This window comes from Pituophis catenifer, unplaced genomic scaffold (genome assembly GCF_029215685.1).
Source record: "Pituophis catenifer annectens isolate HBS135680 unplaced genomic scaffold, rPitCat1.0.hap2 SCAF_2, whole genome shotgun sequence".
NCBI classification, from domain to species: Eukaryota; Metazoa; Chordata; class Lepidosauria; order Squamata; family Colubridae; genus Pituophis; species Pituophis catenifer.
Window position 1 is genome coordinate 76,046,097 of NW_027256882.1, and position 13,760 is coordinate 76,059,856.

The 13,760-nt window shown below is 40.5% G+C and overlaps 1 protein-coding gene across 2 annotated transcripts in view; it reads left to right on the forward strand.

Moving 5' to 3' along the window:
• The first annotated feature begins 3,975 nt into the window (after positions 1 to 3,975).
• CARD19 (caspase recruitment domain family member 19) overlaps positions 3,976 to 13,760 on the forward strand; it is a 35,370-nt gene continuing 25,585 nt past the window's right edge. For both annotated transcript variants that reach the window (XM_070936974.1, XM_070936975.1), the window contains exon 1: positions 3,976 to 4,043. In XM_070936974.1, coding sequence (XP_070793075.1) covers positions 4,028 to 4,043 — 16 coding nt within the window. In that variant the 5' untranslated portion in view covers positions 3,976 to 4,027. The remainder of the gene's footprint in view (positions 4,044 to 13,760) is intronic.

The window sequence follows — 13,760 nt, forward strand, 5'->3', positions numbered from 1 at the left end:
GACAAAGAGATTCACGTAGAATGCAATAAGGCAAGCCAAGAATGGACAGCTTGCTTCACTCCTACAACATAAGGCAGTACCAATCAGTGCAAAGAAGCATCTCATATAAGGCCTATGTTATCAGGGCCAAACATGGACACTTACAAAAAAACATAAACAAAAGTTAGTCACCACAGAACTTAGATGTTTGAGAAAAGCTGCTGGACTGACCAGAAGAGATAAAATCCGAAATGAGACCATAAGACCATGATGGTGAACCTATGGCACGCGTGCCAGAGGTGGCACACAGCGCCCTCTCTGATGGCACACGAGCCGTCGCCCCAGTTCAGCTCTGCTGCACATGTGCATGTGCCACCCGCTGTCCAGCTGGTCTTTGGGTCTCTGCTGCGCATATGCGGGGGTGGGATGCATTGGGGGGCACACATGCATGTGTGGGGGCAGGGGCATGCTGGGGCCCGCACGTGCATGCATGGGGGTGCGCACGCATTGCATCTTGGGGGTTTGGGTACATGCATGCACACGCGCATGCATGCAGTTTGCACACTTGGTCCGGAAAAGGTTAGCCATCACTGCCATAAAAGAAATAATTGGAACCAATTTTCAACTACACACAAAACAGTAAATAAAGTGATTTGCTCACTTGGAGAGGATGTCGTGGGAGTCTTAGGCCAAACAAGGCGTATACAAAAAGAGGAGAAGGTCAAAGAACACAAGGCAGACCCAGAAGAAGATGGAGAGACAACATCAAAAATACACTACAACAGTATCAAAGAACAATGGTTGTGGCTGCCAGAAGAGCAAAAGCCAAAACTTTGTTTCTCCCCTGACACCTGAAATGATAAAAGAGGAAGTAAAGAAGTCATAACTAGTAACTTCTTTTTTAAAAAAGTCTCACTGAATTTGAACAACATCCATTTTCTGCACTAAAGTTTTGCAGTTATTATAACCATCTTGCAGATGTTGTGCCTCCAAGTCAGGATTGATTCCTGATGACTGCCTGGACATATCCCTGTAGTTTTCTTAGCAAGATTTCAAAAGCAGTTTGCTCTTACTTTCTTCCTATGGCTGGGAGAAAGTGACTCAAAAGTCTCCCAGCTGGCTTTCTAACTAAGGTGGGACTAGAGTTCATGGTCTCCTAGATTCTAGCCTGGTTTCTTAACCATTACGCCAAATATTGTTGATAGGGGATGATAAAAATGAAGAAAGACTACAAAAAAAAAAATTCCATGTTCATCAGAAAACTTGAACCTTGAAACTCCTTGTTGCCTAGCTACTACTACAGTATATGCATCTTTTGCATAGAGCAGAGAAAACTGGAAGAGGCCAGCATGCAAAAACTAGCAAACTAGCGATAGAGTGAAGACAGATAAGGCTTAAGGAAGTGGTTGCTGGGGCTTCATAGTGGGTTTTGTTGTTCAGCATGTGGTCCCAAAAAGAGCAATAAACAGAAAAGAGCATTTTCAGGTAGAGAACAGTCTCTATCCCCATCAGAGACAGATATGTGCAAAAATAAGTAATACAGCACATTCCTATTAAACCTTTTTTTAAATCCAAAATAGAAATAATAACACCAACAATAATCAGAAACAACACAAAGATACCAAGCCTTGGGAAAGCAGTAGATTTACAGAAGGAATATTATTAAAATGCTAGGATTTATTTAAGCAATTTTGGTTCTGCAAACTACAAGGTGCTTTACAAAGAAATTGCACTCAGACAATTTGGTGATGATTATCTTTTGTTTCTCCTGTAAATATCTTTTGTTTATGATAATGATATCCCTGGAGCTTTAATTATTGCTCACATAAGAAATTATGTATCATTTTTAAAACGCATAAGAAAAATGAAAGATGAGTAAACCCAGCAAACATATAAACTAACACATTTAGAGAATTATAGTTTTCCCATTTTTATCAGTTAATAAATTGGAGCAGGCTGTCTTGTAGATTGCTTTAATGTGCAAAATAGCATGCAGTTCTAGCCATATGGTTCTTCCAGTTCTACCTCTAATTATCTAGTGGTAACAATAGTCAATAATGCTATATGTACTTTCAATACTTCCATTGCCCCAGCTTCTACTCAACCTGTTTTAATGGGCATTTCTTATTTGCATGACATAACGGTATCACAAGAGAGACAGAAAATGATCATAAGTAAGTGTATTATTAGGAGCCCCCTGTTTTTATCAAGCTCACCTAGACAATTTTAGGACCAAAGCTAAACAACACATTACATAGTAAAACTCTGAAAGTGATATTTATTGCAAACTCAAGCTTCAGATGTTCAATACTCCCTATGCCACCAATAAGAATTCATTGAACGTAGTGCAAAAACCTACAAGTCTTAAAATTGTCATGTAATCCCACACCCTGAAGATAGCAAGCTGAGTTCCCAAATGGCACTAACTCAGTATTTTCCTTCTAGGCTAGTCTTAGCAACTTAGCTCATTGAATAATTCTGTGGTCCCTGTTCTGGCTCCATCTTCAATCAAAACACTAGTACTGTGATGATGAACCTATGGCATACGTGCCAGAGGTGGCACACAGTACCCTCTCTGATAACACACGAGCCATTGCCCCAGCTCAGCTCCACTGCGCATGCGCCTCCCACCAGCCAGCTGATTTTCGGATCTCTGCCACGCATGCATGGGGGGCAGGGCGTATGTGGGATATGTGCATGCATGTGTGAGGGGTCACGCGTGCATGCACAGGTGGTTGCACATGTATGCATGGGGTGAGGGAAGCATGGGGGGTCACGCACACATGCAGGGGCAGGAGAGCATGGGGATCGCGCGTGCATGCACAGGGCCCGGGGTAGCACACACACATGGGTAGGGGGTGGGGAGAGTGCAGGGGAGCACTTGCATGTGCATGGGGGCACAAGGGGGGTTTACATGCGCACTGCATTATGGGTGCGGGTCCGCGCACACTTTCGTCACGCGATGACAAAAAGGTTAGCCATCACTGCACTAGTATGTCTTCAGTGGTGCCTCCTGTCTCTTGACCTGGAAAATCAGGTCGGTTTAATGGGTCATCTTTCCAGATAAGTGAAAGTTGTTCTTACTTCTTATACCTTACCTCACAGATAGAATACCTGTCCAGAGATTCTTTGGGGGAATCATCTTTAAATTCTAGGAATCTGAAGGGAGGCATTAATCCAGTCCTATTCATGGGTTGTTTACAGGTACCCAATTTTCCAGAGTACTTCCAGGATTTAAGAACCATTTTGTTCATGAAACAGTAGATTTCCCCCACATCTAACTATTTTATTTATTGGCTTTTAGCAGGTTTGTAGAATGATCTACCTACAAATCATACAATTTTTAGTTGGTTATTATTATAATTACATTTCTATGCAATTGAGAACAGAAGAATACTCTTTATTTTGAGGGTGTATCATAGCGGGCATGTTCTTTTTTTTTTTATCTTAATCTCTAATTTGGATTTTTCAAAATAAATATTGCTTCTCAGTTATTAATTGCAACTTTCTTTTTAGTTATGTGATTTTAACTGGGTAATATAACTTGATAATTAATTAATGGAAAGGATTGTACTACAGAAATATTACTTTCAAAAATTAAAACATTATTCCAGGAAAGAAAAGGTTTGCTGTGGGCATATCATTGTTTTGTCAACAGTATGCCAGTAAGTAAACCTTCAGATAATCTCATTTTAAGCATTTAAGGATGATTGAGGATGGAACAAAAACAGTCAGGCTGGACTACTTTCAATAAAATAACTACACTTAGGATTTTAAAAACCTGAATGAAACCCAAGGGCAAAGAAATACCATTGGGTCACACTCACTTTCCCTTCCCAAAGCAATGTATGTTTCCAAGGGCGAGAAAAGGACCCCTGGTGGCCAAAGCATTAATAAGGTGACACTGGAATTTTACTTTCACTTTTCCATAAACTCGTCATTAAACTTCCGTTGCTGGCAGCAATTGAAGGAGACAATATTTCAGCTTGCTGGATTTAATGGGCTTCTTTCAGTCATAGCGGGGGGGAAACTGTCAAACCCATGGACAATGATCTTCAGAAAATGTAAGTTGTAGATTTCCCCCCCCCCTCCTAAGGATGCCTTTTCCAATCAGGCTGCTGAGGGAATTGTGTTCTTGTTTTTTCAAGACAACGGAAGCTTTGCTCAAGGGATAAGAGAATATGTGGACAGCTTTAGGGGAGAAGGGAGTGCCTCCTTAATGTCAACTTCCTTTTTTGTGTGGATCTAGTCTGCTTATTTTTTGCTGGGATATTTCAGACTTTCTATTTATAACTTTTAACCATGAAAAAAGTTTTCTATTGTATACAAGAATATTCAGGGAAAAAGCTGTATAGTTTTTCAGCACTAGCAACGGCAAATAATCTTATTTTGGACTGAATTTATTCTTCTGTGGGAAATATTTCTGATATTATTTCTGGGCAAGTCAAGGTAGCAGTTTATTATATAAACAATTACATGTACTAAAATGATATATTTGACGGTTAGGTTTTAGATCTGCTAATCAAAAATAGGTCTATCTTTAGAAGTGTGATTGTGATTTATAAAGGATAGGGATATGGGGAGAATTCCAAGAATCTTTTTGAATGATTTCTCTTGCTGCCAAGTTTAGAACTTAAATCAAGAGTTCAAGGAGGGAGAGGTTTGTCTCCACCAACACCAGCATTAATATTTCTGAAGGTTAAGTGTGAGGGCTTTTCAAAAGCAGCATTCCATATATAGACAGCAATTGGAAACTTTTTTCTATAACCTTGACTGTAAAATATACTTCAGATGTTATTGAGTCACAACTGTGATTCCAAATGACCAGTCTAATCATATGTTTCCAGAACTTGGAATCACGTGATTAGTTGGCAAACGAAGAGCTTTCACAGTAGCTCTTAGAATAATTTTCAGTACTTTCTAATGACTGGGAAAGTTGCCTGTAGTATCAGGTGTATTAGCCCCTCCCCTAGGCAAAACACTACACAGAGCCATGAACAGATGAATCACACGTCTTTGTATTTTTTGTTAGCACATCAGTGACATTAAGAACTGAGTGTGCATATTTTGCAAGGTCCTAACGTGTTGATTAGTGGATTACTGAACCAGAGAGCTATTTCTTCTCAGAACTTTGGCTGGACTGTATCTTGCCTTGATTTCCAACTGTAAATTCCAATCAGTTCTGTCCACGGTTCTAAATTTGACATTGTTTACATGATCAACTGATCTAAACTGATCTAAAATGTGAAAAAAAAAACTTCTGAATCATTAACCTAGTTACACTTTGATTGGAAATTCTGGAACGTGGAAATTTCTTCTAAAGCAGGGGTCCCCAATCCCTGGGCCGTGACCTGGTATCGGGCGGTGGCCCATTTGGAACTGGGTTGCTCAAGCGGTGGGCAAGTGCACATGCATTCAGCCACTGCTTGCACAAAAGGAGTTGCAAGTGCACACACCTGCTACTCACACCGAACCATCCCCTCCCTCCCCATGCCAGTCCGCCAAGCCAGAAGGATTAGAGAGTGTTGTTCTAGATTACCCAGGTTATAAAAACCAGTTCTGCATGTTAACACGTGAACCCAAGCCCAAAACATCTTCTGGATGAGCATCTTCTAGAATGGAAGACGCTCATCCAGAGAACAGCAAAGAAATCAAAATAGTTACATTTGAGAAATTGAGAGCCATAACTCAGCCTCCTAACCTTCTGAGGGGACAAAGATAACTGTTAGTTAATGCCTTCATGTCACTGGAAGGGGTTGATTTAATGAAGCAGCCATACAGCTTAGTCAGTCAATGTTCTGGTTATTATATGCTCTTAATTTCCAAAATTCAATTGTACTCTAATGTGATCAAGAAATTGAACCCAAGGTCAAACTGTGATTTTGTTTTAAAAGATTTCCACTGAATTCTATGGGATTGCCCTGGCAGGAAGACAACATTACAGTATTTCATGTCAAGAAATAATCTATACATATTCAATTTGGATGAATGGGCCAGATTTGCAAACACAAATCTGACCCACCTTAATCCTCATTGTATCTTCAGGCAAAGGGTTTTATGACTATTGGTGAATTGGAAAGTTGGCAGGAAAAAGGAAAGGAATAAGCTGGGAGAAAGTTACTATAAATCAGGTTTAAATATCCTACAGAGAAGAACTTGTCCAAATTAAAATCCCTATATTTTTCTTCAATGTTTATTTGAACAGCTCACCCATCCCTTATGTTTTAGAAACATTTAATTAAACAATGTTGCAATCTGCCCAGAAACCTTCCTTTTCAGGCATTATCATCACCTCATGTGAAGAGAAGAGCTGGAGCCCTTTAATAAGAGTGCTCTTCTCAGTTGATTCCTTTACCATTGTTTGTTTCATGTTGGTCAAAGTTAAAGCTTCCACAGTAATGGAATGTTAATGTTAATTCAGCATTAGCCCTGAAGCCAGTTTAGTGCAGTGCATAAATCATCAAGCTAGAAATTGAGACGGTGAAGTTTAGTCTTGCCTTGGGCACAATGCCAGGTAGGTGACCTTAAGGCCAGTCATTTTCTCTCAGTCCTACGAAACAATGGCAAAACACTTCTGAAAAGCCTTGCCCAAAAACTGTAGGATCTTGTCCACGTAGTGCCCAAGAATTGGATACAATTGAATGGAAGGAAGGGGAAAAAAGGAATTCATACAATTGCGATTAGAGGTTCCAAGTTTGATCAGACTCAAGAGCTCCCAACAGCCACATGCAGAGCAACATCTGTATCATTCCAACCACTGGGCATAGCTCAGCGAGTGCCCCATTGAACTCAACCAAGTCCGCTGATTCAAGGGGTCCCCAATCTAATCTTTGGCATAACCCCAGACTTGGAAAAATGCTTCTCAGACAGCAAAGGCGGAATGGTCGGAATATGACAGGTTTTTCTGTTCCATGCATTGTGAGGCTCATTCTATGGACTCCTGCTCTGTTCTTGCAAATTCATTGTAACATTTGGGTGTAGGAAATGATTTATCACTAATTGCTTGTATGTACACTGAGAGTTTATGCACCCGGCGACCAATTCCTTGTGTGTCCAATCACATTTGGCGAATCAAGCATTCTATTCTAAAAAGGCCTAAGAGCTGCTGGTTTTGTATTCAGACCCAGATGCCTTTCTATGGCTTCTTATGGGAGTGGGGGGCACTTCTTAAAAAGTAGACTCTAAGATCGACCCCCAGATCCAGCCGCAGTTGCCCTCCGACGTGGCCGAGAGTTATCTTAATCGCCTGCCATTTTCATGGATCCTGCTACAAAGTTTGTCTCCTACGGAGGCTTAAAGAAGCGCCGGCCAAGGAGCAGATTCCTTTTCTCTCTGTGTCTGTGTGTGTCTGTGGGTAGATCCCAGCAGCAGCGCGAGGCGGAATGCGAGAGTTTCGACTCGGCTTTTCCAATCCCCTGGCCAAGTCTTCGGAGGACAAGCGGGGAGGAAAGAAACTTGCTGGCCGGGCGGCGGCTCCTATCCCACTTCCTCCTCCGCAGCTTCTGGCAGACTTGCAGGAAAGGCGCGGGGACGAGGCCGGCCTGTAATCAGAGCCGCGCAGCTGGAGGGCCTCCTAGCTTCTGGGAAGGCTCGAGACGCCCCCGAGGCAGCGCGGAAGGCAGGGCTCGCCAGCCGCGGGACAAAGACGCTTCCTGCCTCGCCACACCGGCTCGCCTTGCCGCCATAATGCCAGGTCAGTAGCTCCCTTCCCAGCGAGCCGAGCGGAGGGAAGAGACGGCCGGCGGCACCGCCGACTCCCGGCTGCAGGGGGCGCAGAAGGGCAGGACCCGCTTGAGTCGGGGAAGCCCACTTGCGAGACCGCGAAGTTCGGTCTCTTAACGCCTTTGTGGGTTTCGCGCAGCGCGACAGGGTTCCGAACACCTCCCAAGTTCGCAGCGGTTCCTGACAGGAAAAGCGTTTAGCGGAATTTCGCCGACCTTACTCCGAGGCGTTTTGCAGGGGCGTCCTCGGTGCATGTTTTAAATGGGTGTGAAGTAAGAGTAAGTTTGTATTGGAAGTGCCGATCCGAGACTCCTAGGTTTCAGGCTTGTGTTTTATGTGATTTGCAGTCTCTGTATATTCACAATTTATTCGGTACTTTCGATCAATTTAACGGAAGTGTTGTCCGTTGCATAGGCATACTGTAACAATAAGTATTACATGGGTAGTAATGAAAGAAACCAGTTAGTATGGGGCTTTGTGTCGAGTGAGTCATGCATGTATGACTCATTGGCATGGTAGCAGAGTCACTACTTCCATACTCTTGGCAATGCCCCTCACAGAAACTTTTACTATAGTAATCATAGTTAACCCTATTATACCAAACATCACTGAACATGCAGAGGATTCAAATGTATTCCAGCCATTGGCCTTTTACTATTAGTACGGTAGAACTACAGTTTCAGCAAAGGCTCTGAATTTCTTCAAGGGTGATTTTTAAACGTTGCTAAGACTGGAAAACAGAGTTGCTACAATTCTAATGAAACATTCTTTCTGTAATCCTGAAGAGTTACGCATTTGAAAAGGCTACTCTGGGTTCCTTATAGTTTCCATTGAATCACTCCTTCCTTTCCTTGTCTCCCAGCATATCTATCTATCTATCTATCTATCTATCTATCTATCTATCTATCTATCTATCTATCTATATCTATATCTATATCTATATATCTATATATCTATATATATTTATTTTGTCGAGTATGTATTAGATAATATATATAAATATAAGCATGAATTGAATACATAAAATGAATACAATTAAAATGAATACAATTAAATGAATACAATTACATTAGGACAGGGACAGTAGGCACCCTGGTGCTCTTATGCATGCCCCTTACAGACCTCTTAGGAAAAGGGTGAGGTCAACAGTAGTCAGTCTGTTAAATTTGGGGGGGGGGGGGTGTTGGGATGAAACCACAGAGTCAGGTAGTGCATTCCAGGCATTGACCACTCTGTTGCTGAACTCATATTCTCTTCATTCTGCATAAACATACATGCTGAATCATCTTGTTCTTCCCTCCTTTTCTATCTTAGTGTTTCTTCAACCTTAGCAAGATTAAGATGTGTGGGCTTCAACTTCCAGAATTCCCCAGCCTGTATGCTGGGAATTGAAGTCCGTACACCTTAAAGTTGCTAAGGTTGAGGAAAAACTGCTCCAGAGCACTTGCTTCCTTCTTATCTGCTTCCTAGATGTTCTGTCTTTTTCTGATCATCTGAGTATCTCTTTGGACTTAAGTGCTATCTCTTTTATTATCATCAGGCAAGTCTCACTTACCCTGTAAAATTCTCCATCTGGTCCAGCAGGTATTTGTAAGTAGAATGGTTAATGCCATTTTATTTTGCTTTGTTTCTTAAGCAGCAAATTGGTTGCTAACTTGGTTAAGTAACAGAAGTGGGCTAGGTAAGATAGTGCCACTTTCAATTACTTCTAAAGAGAATGTGAGAAATTTAAATATGAAAGGATATATAGACTGGCTGGAAGGAGTGGCTTTAACTGTATAGCTCCCATCTCAGAGTGATCCTAGCCAGTTAACAATAGCTAATAAAAAGAGAGAGCCTAATGCTGGGAAAGATTGAGGGCAAAAGAAGAAGGGGACGACAGAGAATGAGGTGGCTGGATGGAGTCACTGAAGCAGTAGGCATGAGCTTAAATGGACTCCAGAGGATGGTAGAGGACAGGAAGGCCTGGAGGAACGTTGTCCATGGGGTTGTGATGGGTCAGACACGACTTCGCAACTAACAACAACAACAATAAAAAGAGAATAAAACCAGAACAATCCTTCCCGCCTGGGGCCATGCTAACCCACTATCAATCTCCTGGCTCAGCCCCCATCCTAATTCAATGCTTGGTGGGAAGAGTCACATTTCATGGTCTTCCAGAAGGTTGAAGTGGCTTATTATGCACTGTAACCATGGAAGCCACTGCAATACGACTCCTTTTAGCGAAAGAACTTAGAGAAAATGAGAAACCTGTTTTCTAGAAACTAGGTTAGGGCAATGATGACATGGTAAGAGACTTGAGGCCTTGTTTGCAGTGCTTGGTTGTCCTGTGGCACTGAGTATATAGTATGCCTGTGACTTAGTAAAACAACTACTACGTGCTCCTGGAAAGAGAAAGGGCTGCTTTAATGAGTTGTCTGCAGTGCAGGGGTTTCAAAATTTTCAGGCTGCAGAACCTGCTAGTCTAAAAACCAATACCCTTCTTGGGGTGGTCAAGAGGCAGAGCTCTAGTGAAAGAAAATTGGCTGCATTTAACTGCATGTAAATTTTCTTTTTTTTTGGCTCTTAACCTCTCTTGAGACCCCATCTGAACAGGTTTAGAAAAATGTGCTCCAATGTATTTTGAAATAGCCAGTTCAGGATTAATAGGAAAATTCAGGATCAATTAGGCAATTCTAATAACTACTGTAGTGTTAAAATAGGATAGAGTTTGTACATTTTTAATACAGGTAGTCCTTGACTTACAACCATTCATTTAATAAAAGTTCAAATGCACAATGGCATTGAAAAAAGTGACTTATGGCCATTTTTCACACATCCTTTGCAGCATTATATATATATATATATATATATATATATATATATATATATATATATATATATATATATATATATATATATTGTCGAGTATGTATTAGATAATATATATAAATATAAGCATGAATTGAATACATAAAATGAATACAATTAAAATGAATACAATTAAATGAATACAATTACATTAGGACAGGGACAGTAGGCACCCTGGTGCTCTTATGCATGCCCCTTACAGACCTCTTAGGAAAAGGGTGAGGTCAACAGTAGTCAGTCTGTTAAATTTGGGGGGGGGGGGTGTTGGGATGAAACCACAGAGTCAGGTAGTGCATTCCAGGCATTGACCACTCTGTTGCTGAACTCATATTCTCTTCATTCTGCATAAACATACATGCTGAATCATCTTGTTCTTCCCTCCTTTTCTATCTTAGTGTTTCTTCAACCTTAGCAAGATTAAGATGTGTGGGCTTCAACTTCCAGAATTCCCCAGCCTGTATGCTGGGAATTGAAGTCCGTACACCTTAAAGTTGCTAAGGTTGAGGAAAAACTGCTCCAGAGCACTTGCTTCCTTCTTATCTGCTTCCTAGATGTTCTGTCTTTTTCTGATCATCTGAGTATCTCTTTGGACTTAAGTGCTATCTCTTTTATTATCATCAGGCAAGTCTCACTTACCCTGTAAAATTCTCCATCTGGTCCAGCAGGTATTTGTAAGTAGAATGGTTAATGCCATTTTATTTTGCTTTGTTTCTTAAGCAGCAAATTGGTTGCTAACTTGGTTAAGTAACAGAAGTGGGCTAGGTAAGATAGTGCCTAGTTCAAATGCACAATGGCATTGAAAAAAGTGACTTATGGCCATTTTTCACACATCCTTTGCAGCATTCCCATGATCACATGATCAAAATTCAGATACTTGGCAACAGGCTCATATTTATGATGGTTGCAGTGCCTTGGGGTCATGTGGTCACTTTCTGTAACCTTCTGATAAGCAAAGTCAATAGGGAAGCCGGGTTCACGTAACAACTGTGTTACTAACTTAACAACTGCTGCGATTCACTTAAATTTTATAAAATGGGGCAAAACTCACAACTGTCTTCCTTAGCAGTGAAAATGTTTGTAAGTTGAGGACTACCCGTAGTATTACTACGCACAGGCAGTTGTGAATCCATAGTTGTATGCGTCTTTCTAAGCTGTTGTGTAGAAAGCTCAGTTAGGACATGGGTGTGACTTGGGTTCAGATCAGCTTGCAACCAAAACACATGGAATAACTTTGGACCCATCAGACTGAGCTACATCCTGTGGCTGATCCTAGGCGGGAAAAGGAGGTATGAGATGCCTGGGCTACTTCAAGTGTAAGAAGGGCAGAATGAACTTGGCAAGAAAAGCTGCTCTTGCCAGATTCATGTCCTGCGGGACTTTAAAAGCAGAGCTGAAGCAGGATGTGCTGTGGAGGCTGCCTGTAATAAGTGCCTGGAATGCACGTTGTCATTTGATTGATGGCAAACAATAATCCTTTTAGATGTTCTAAGATGAGGAGACACTGAAGGAAATCACATGATGCACTTATTAGCTTTTACTGTGGTCTTTTGAAAGCCAAAATTATATGTACTGTCCTGTCCTGAAGTATCTATAATAAGCAGCACCAAATAACTTTCCTATCAGATGATTTAACAGTATTCCAAAAATAGGTATAACAATTCAGTCACCCACGCGGGGACATTTCAGATAGTGTTTTTAACACTTTTATGAAGGCTTGATTTTATTCTGAAGTGAATGGCTGCTTTTTAACATGTCCACAAATTGACCATTTAGAATTTTAATTTGTTTTTACTTCTCAGTGCTGCCCTTCAAAACTACCTTTAGATTACTTTATTGGTGTCTAGCATTCATAATAATCTGAAGCTGTTTCTTAATCAGAATTGACTTTGGGACTAAGTGTTGTATTTCTGAGAGCACATGCTTATTATTTTTTTAAAAAAGTCATTGAGGAAAAAGGCAGTGAAATTTGGGGAGCAGTTCTGAGTTGTTATATATTCTCTCAATTGCTTAATCTTAGACTTTTATCTGTGGTATGATAAAACAGAAAAGTAGACTTGGTCCTACTGAAAATTATTTGTTCATTTATTGGATTTATTGGAATATCAGTAGGAAACTGTAGGATCCAGCTTCAGGGAGCACAGTCCAAAAACTGCTTGTTTTAATTGTTAGTTCTAATAACTGCAATGAGCAATAGTTCCACCCACCTTTTTTTTTATACAACACAAAGTTGGCAAAAGCCAGGGTTGCTTCCTTATACATTTTTTTTTTCAGATTTGCCATCCATTGTTCATACACTTTTTACGTCTAATCAAAACAATCTTATGGTCAAATTAAAACATTTCAGTTTCTAGGGTATTATGGATTCACATTGCCCCCTAGCCAAAGAAAGTTTTTATTTATTATTTAAATGTATTATTTAAATTTGTTGGGTACCCAAATCCAGTGGACTTGTGTGCTTTACGTTTACATTTTCTTTTCCTTTACTAATAAATTTCTAGTCTCTGTAAAATAAGAGTTGCTCATACTAGATAACAGCATGTGCCAATTCAATTTAGTAGCCCAGTTCCAACTTTGCCAAACTGAGGATATTGCAAAAAGCAAGAAAATAGCTTGCTTCCCCTGCAATGATCAGACATTGCAGAAACATCAACAATCAGAAATCGGAAGCCTTTCTTGCTTCCAAAACTGAAAAGTTGCCTAAGTTTTAACAGTTTCATAATTACTTTCTTTCAAATAATGATGCCTTATATAATAATACCTTATAGTTTTGGTGTCAGTAGCAATCAAATTCTCCATTTGTATAGATTTGTCTGATTATTTCCAAGAAACGAGAGGAGGAGGTGGATTGGGCCTTAAACACCTGTAGTTACCATAATGATCTGGTCATTCAGCAGTCATTCTGAGTTCCATAATTGCCTGCTTTGTGCAAAGGCTCAGTTTATCATCTGTGCCAAAGCCAAAATAAAGAGCATTTTCCTTTGTTAGCTTTCCTCTTGTCCACAAACAAAAATAGCTGAATTATTCTTTTCTTTGGATTACTTACTGACATGGTATTTAGTGATACACTCTGTTAACTTCTCCAATTTATTTTATGTTAACATGGAATAGTTATCTTAGACTGGGGCTCTCTGAGCGTGGTTATTTGCTTGCAGATGTCTCATTACCAAATCAGTGCTACTGATTTTAGGATTTGCTTCCTGTTTATATAC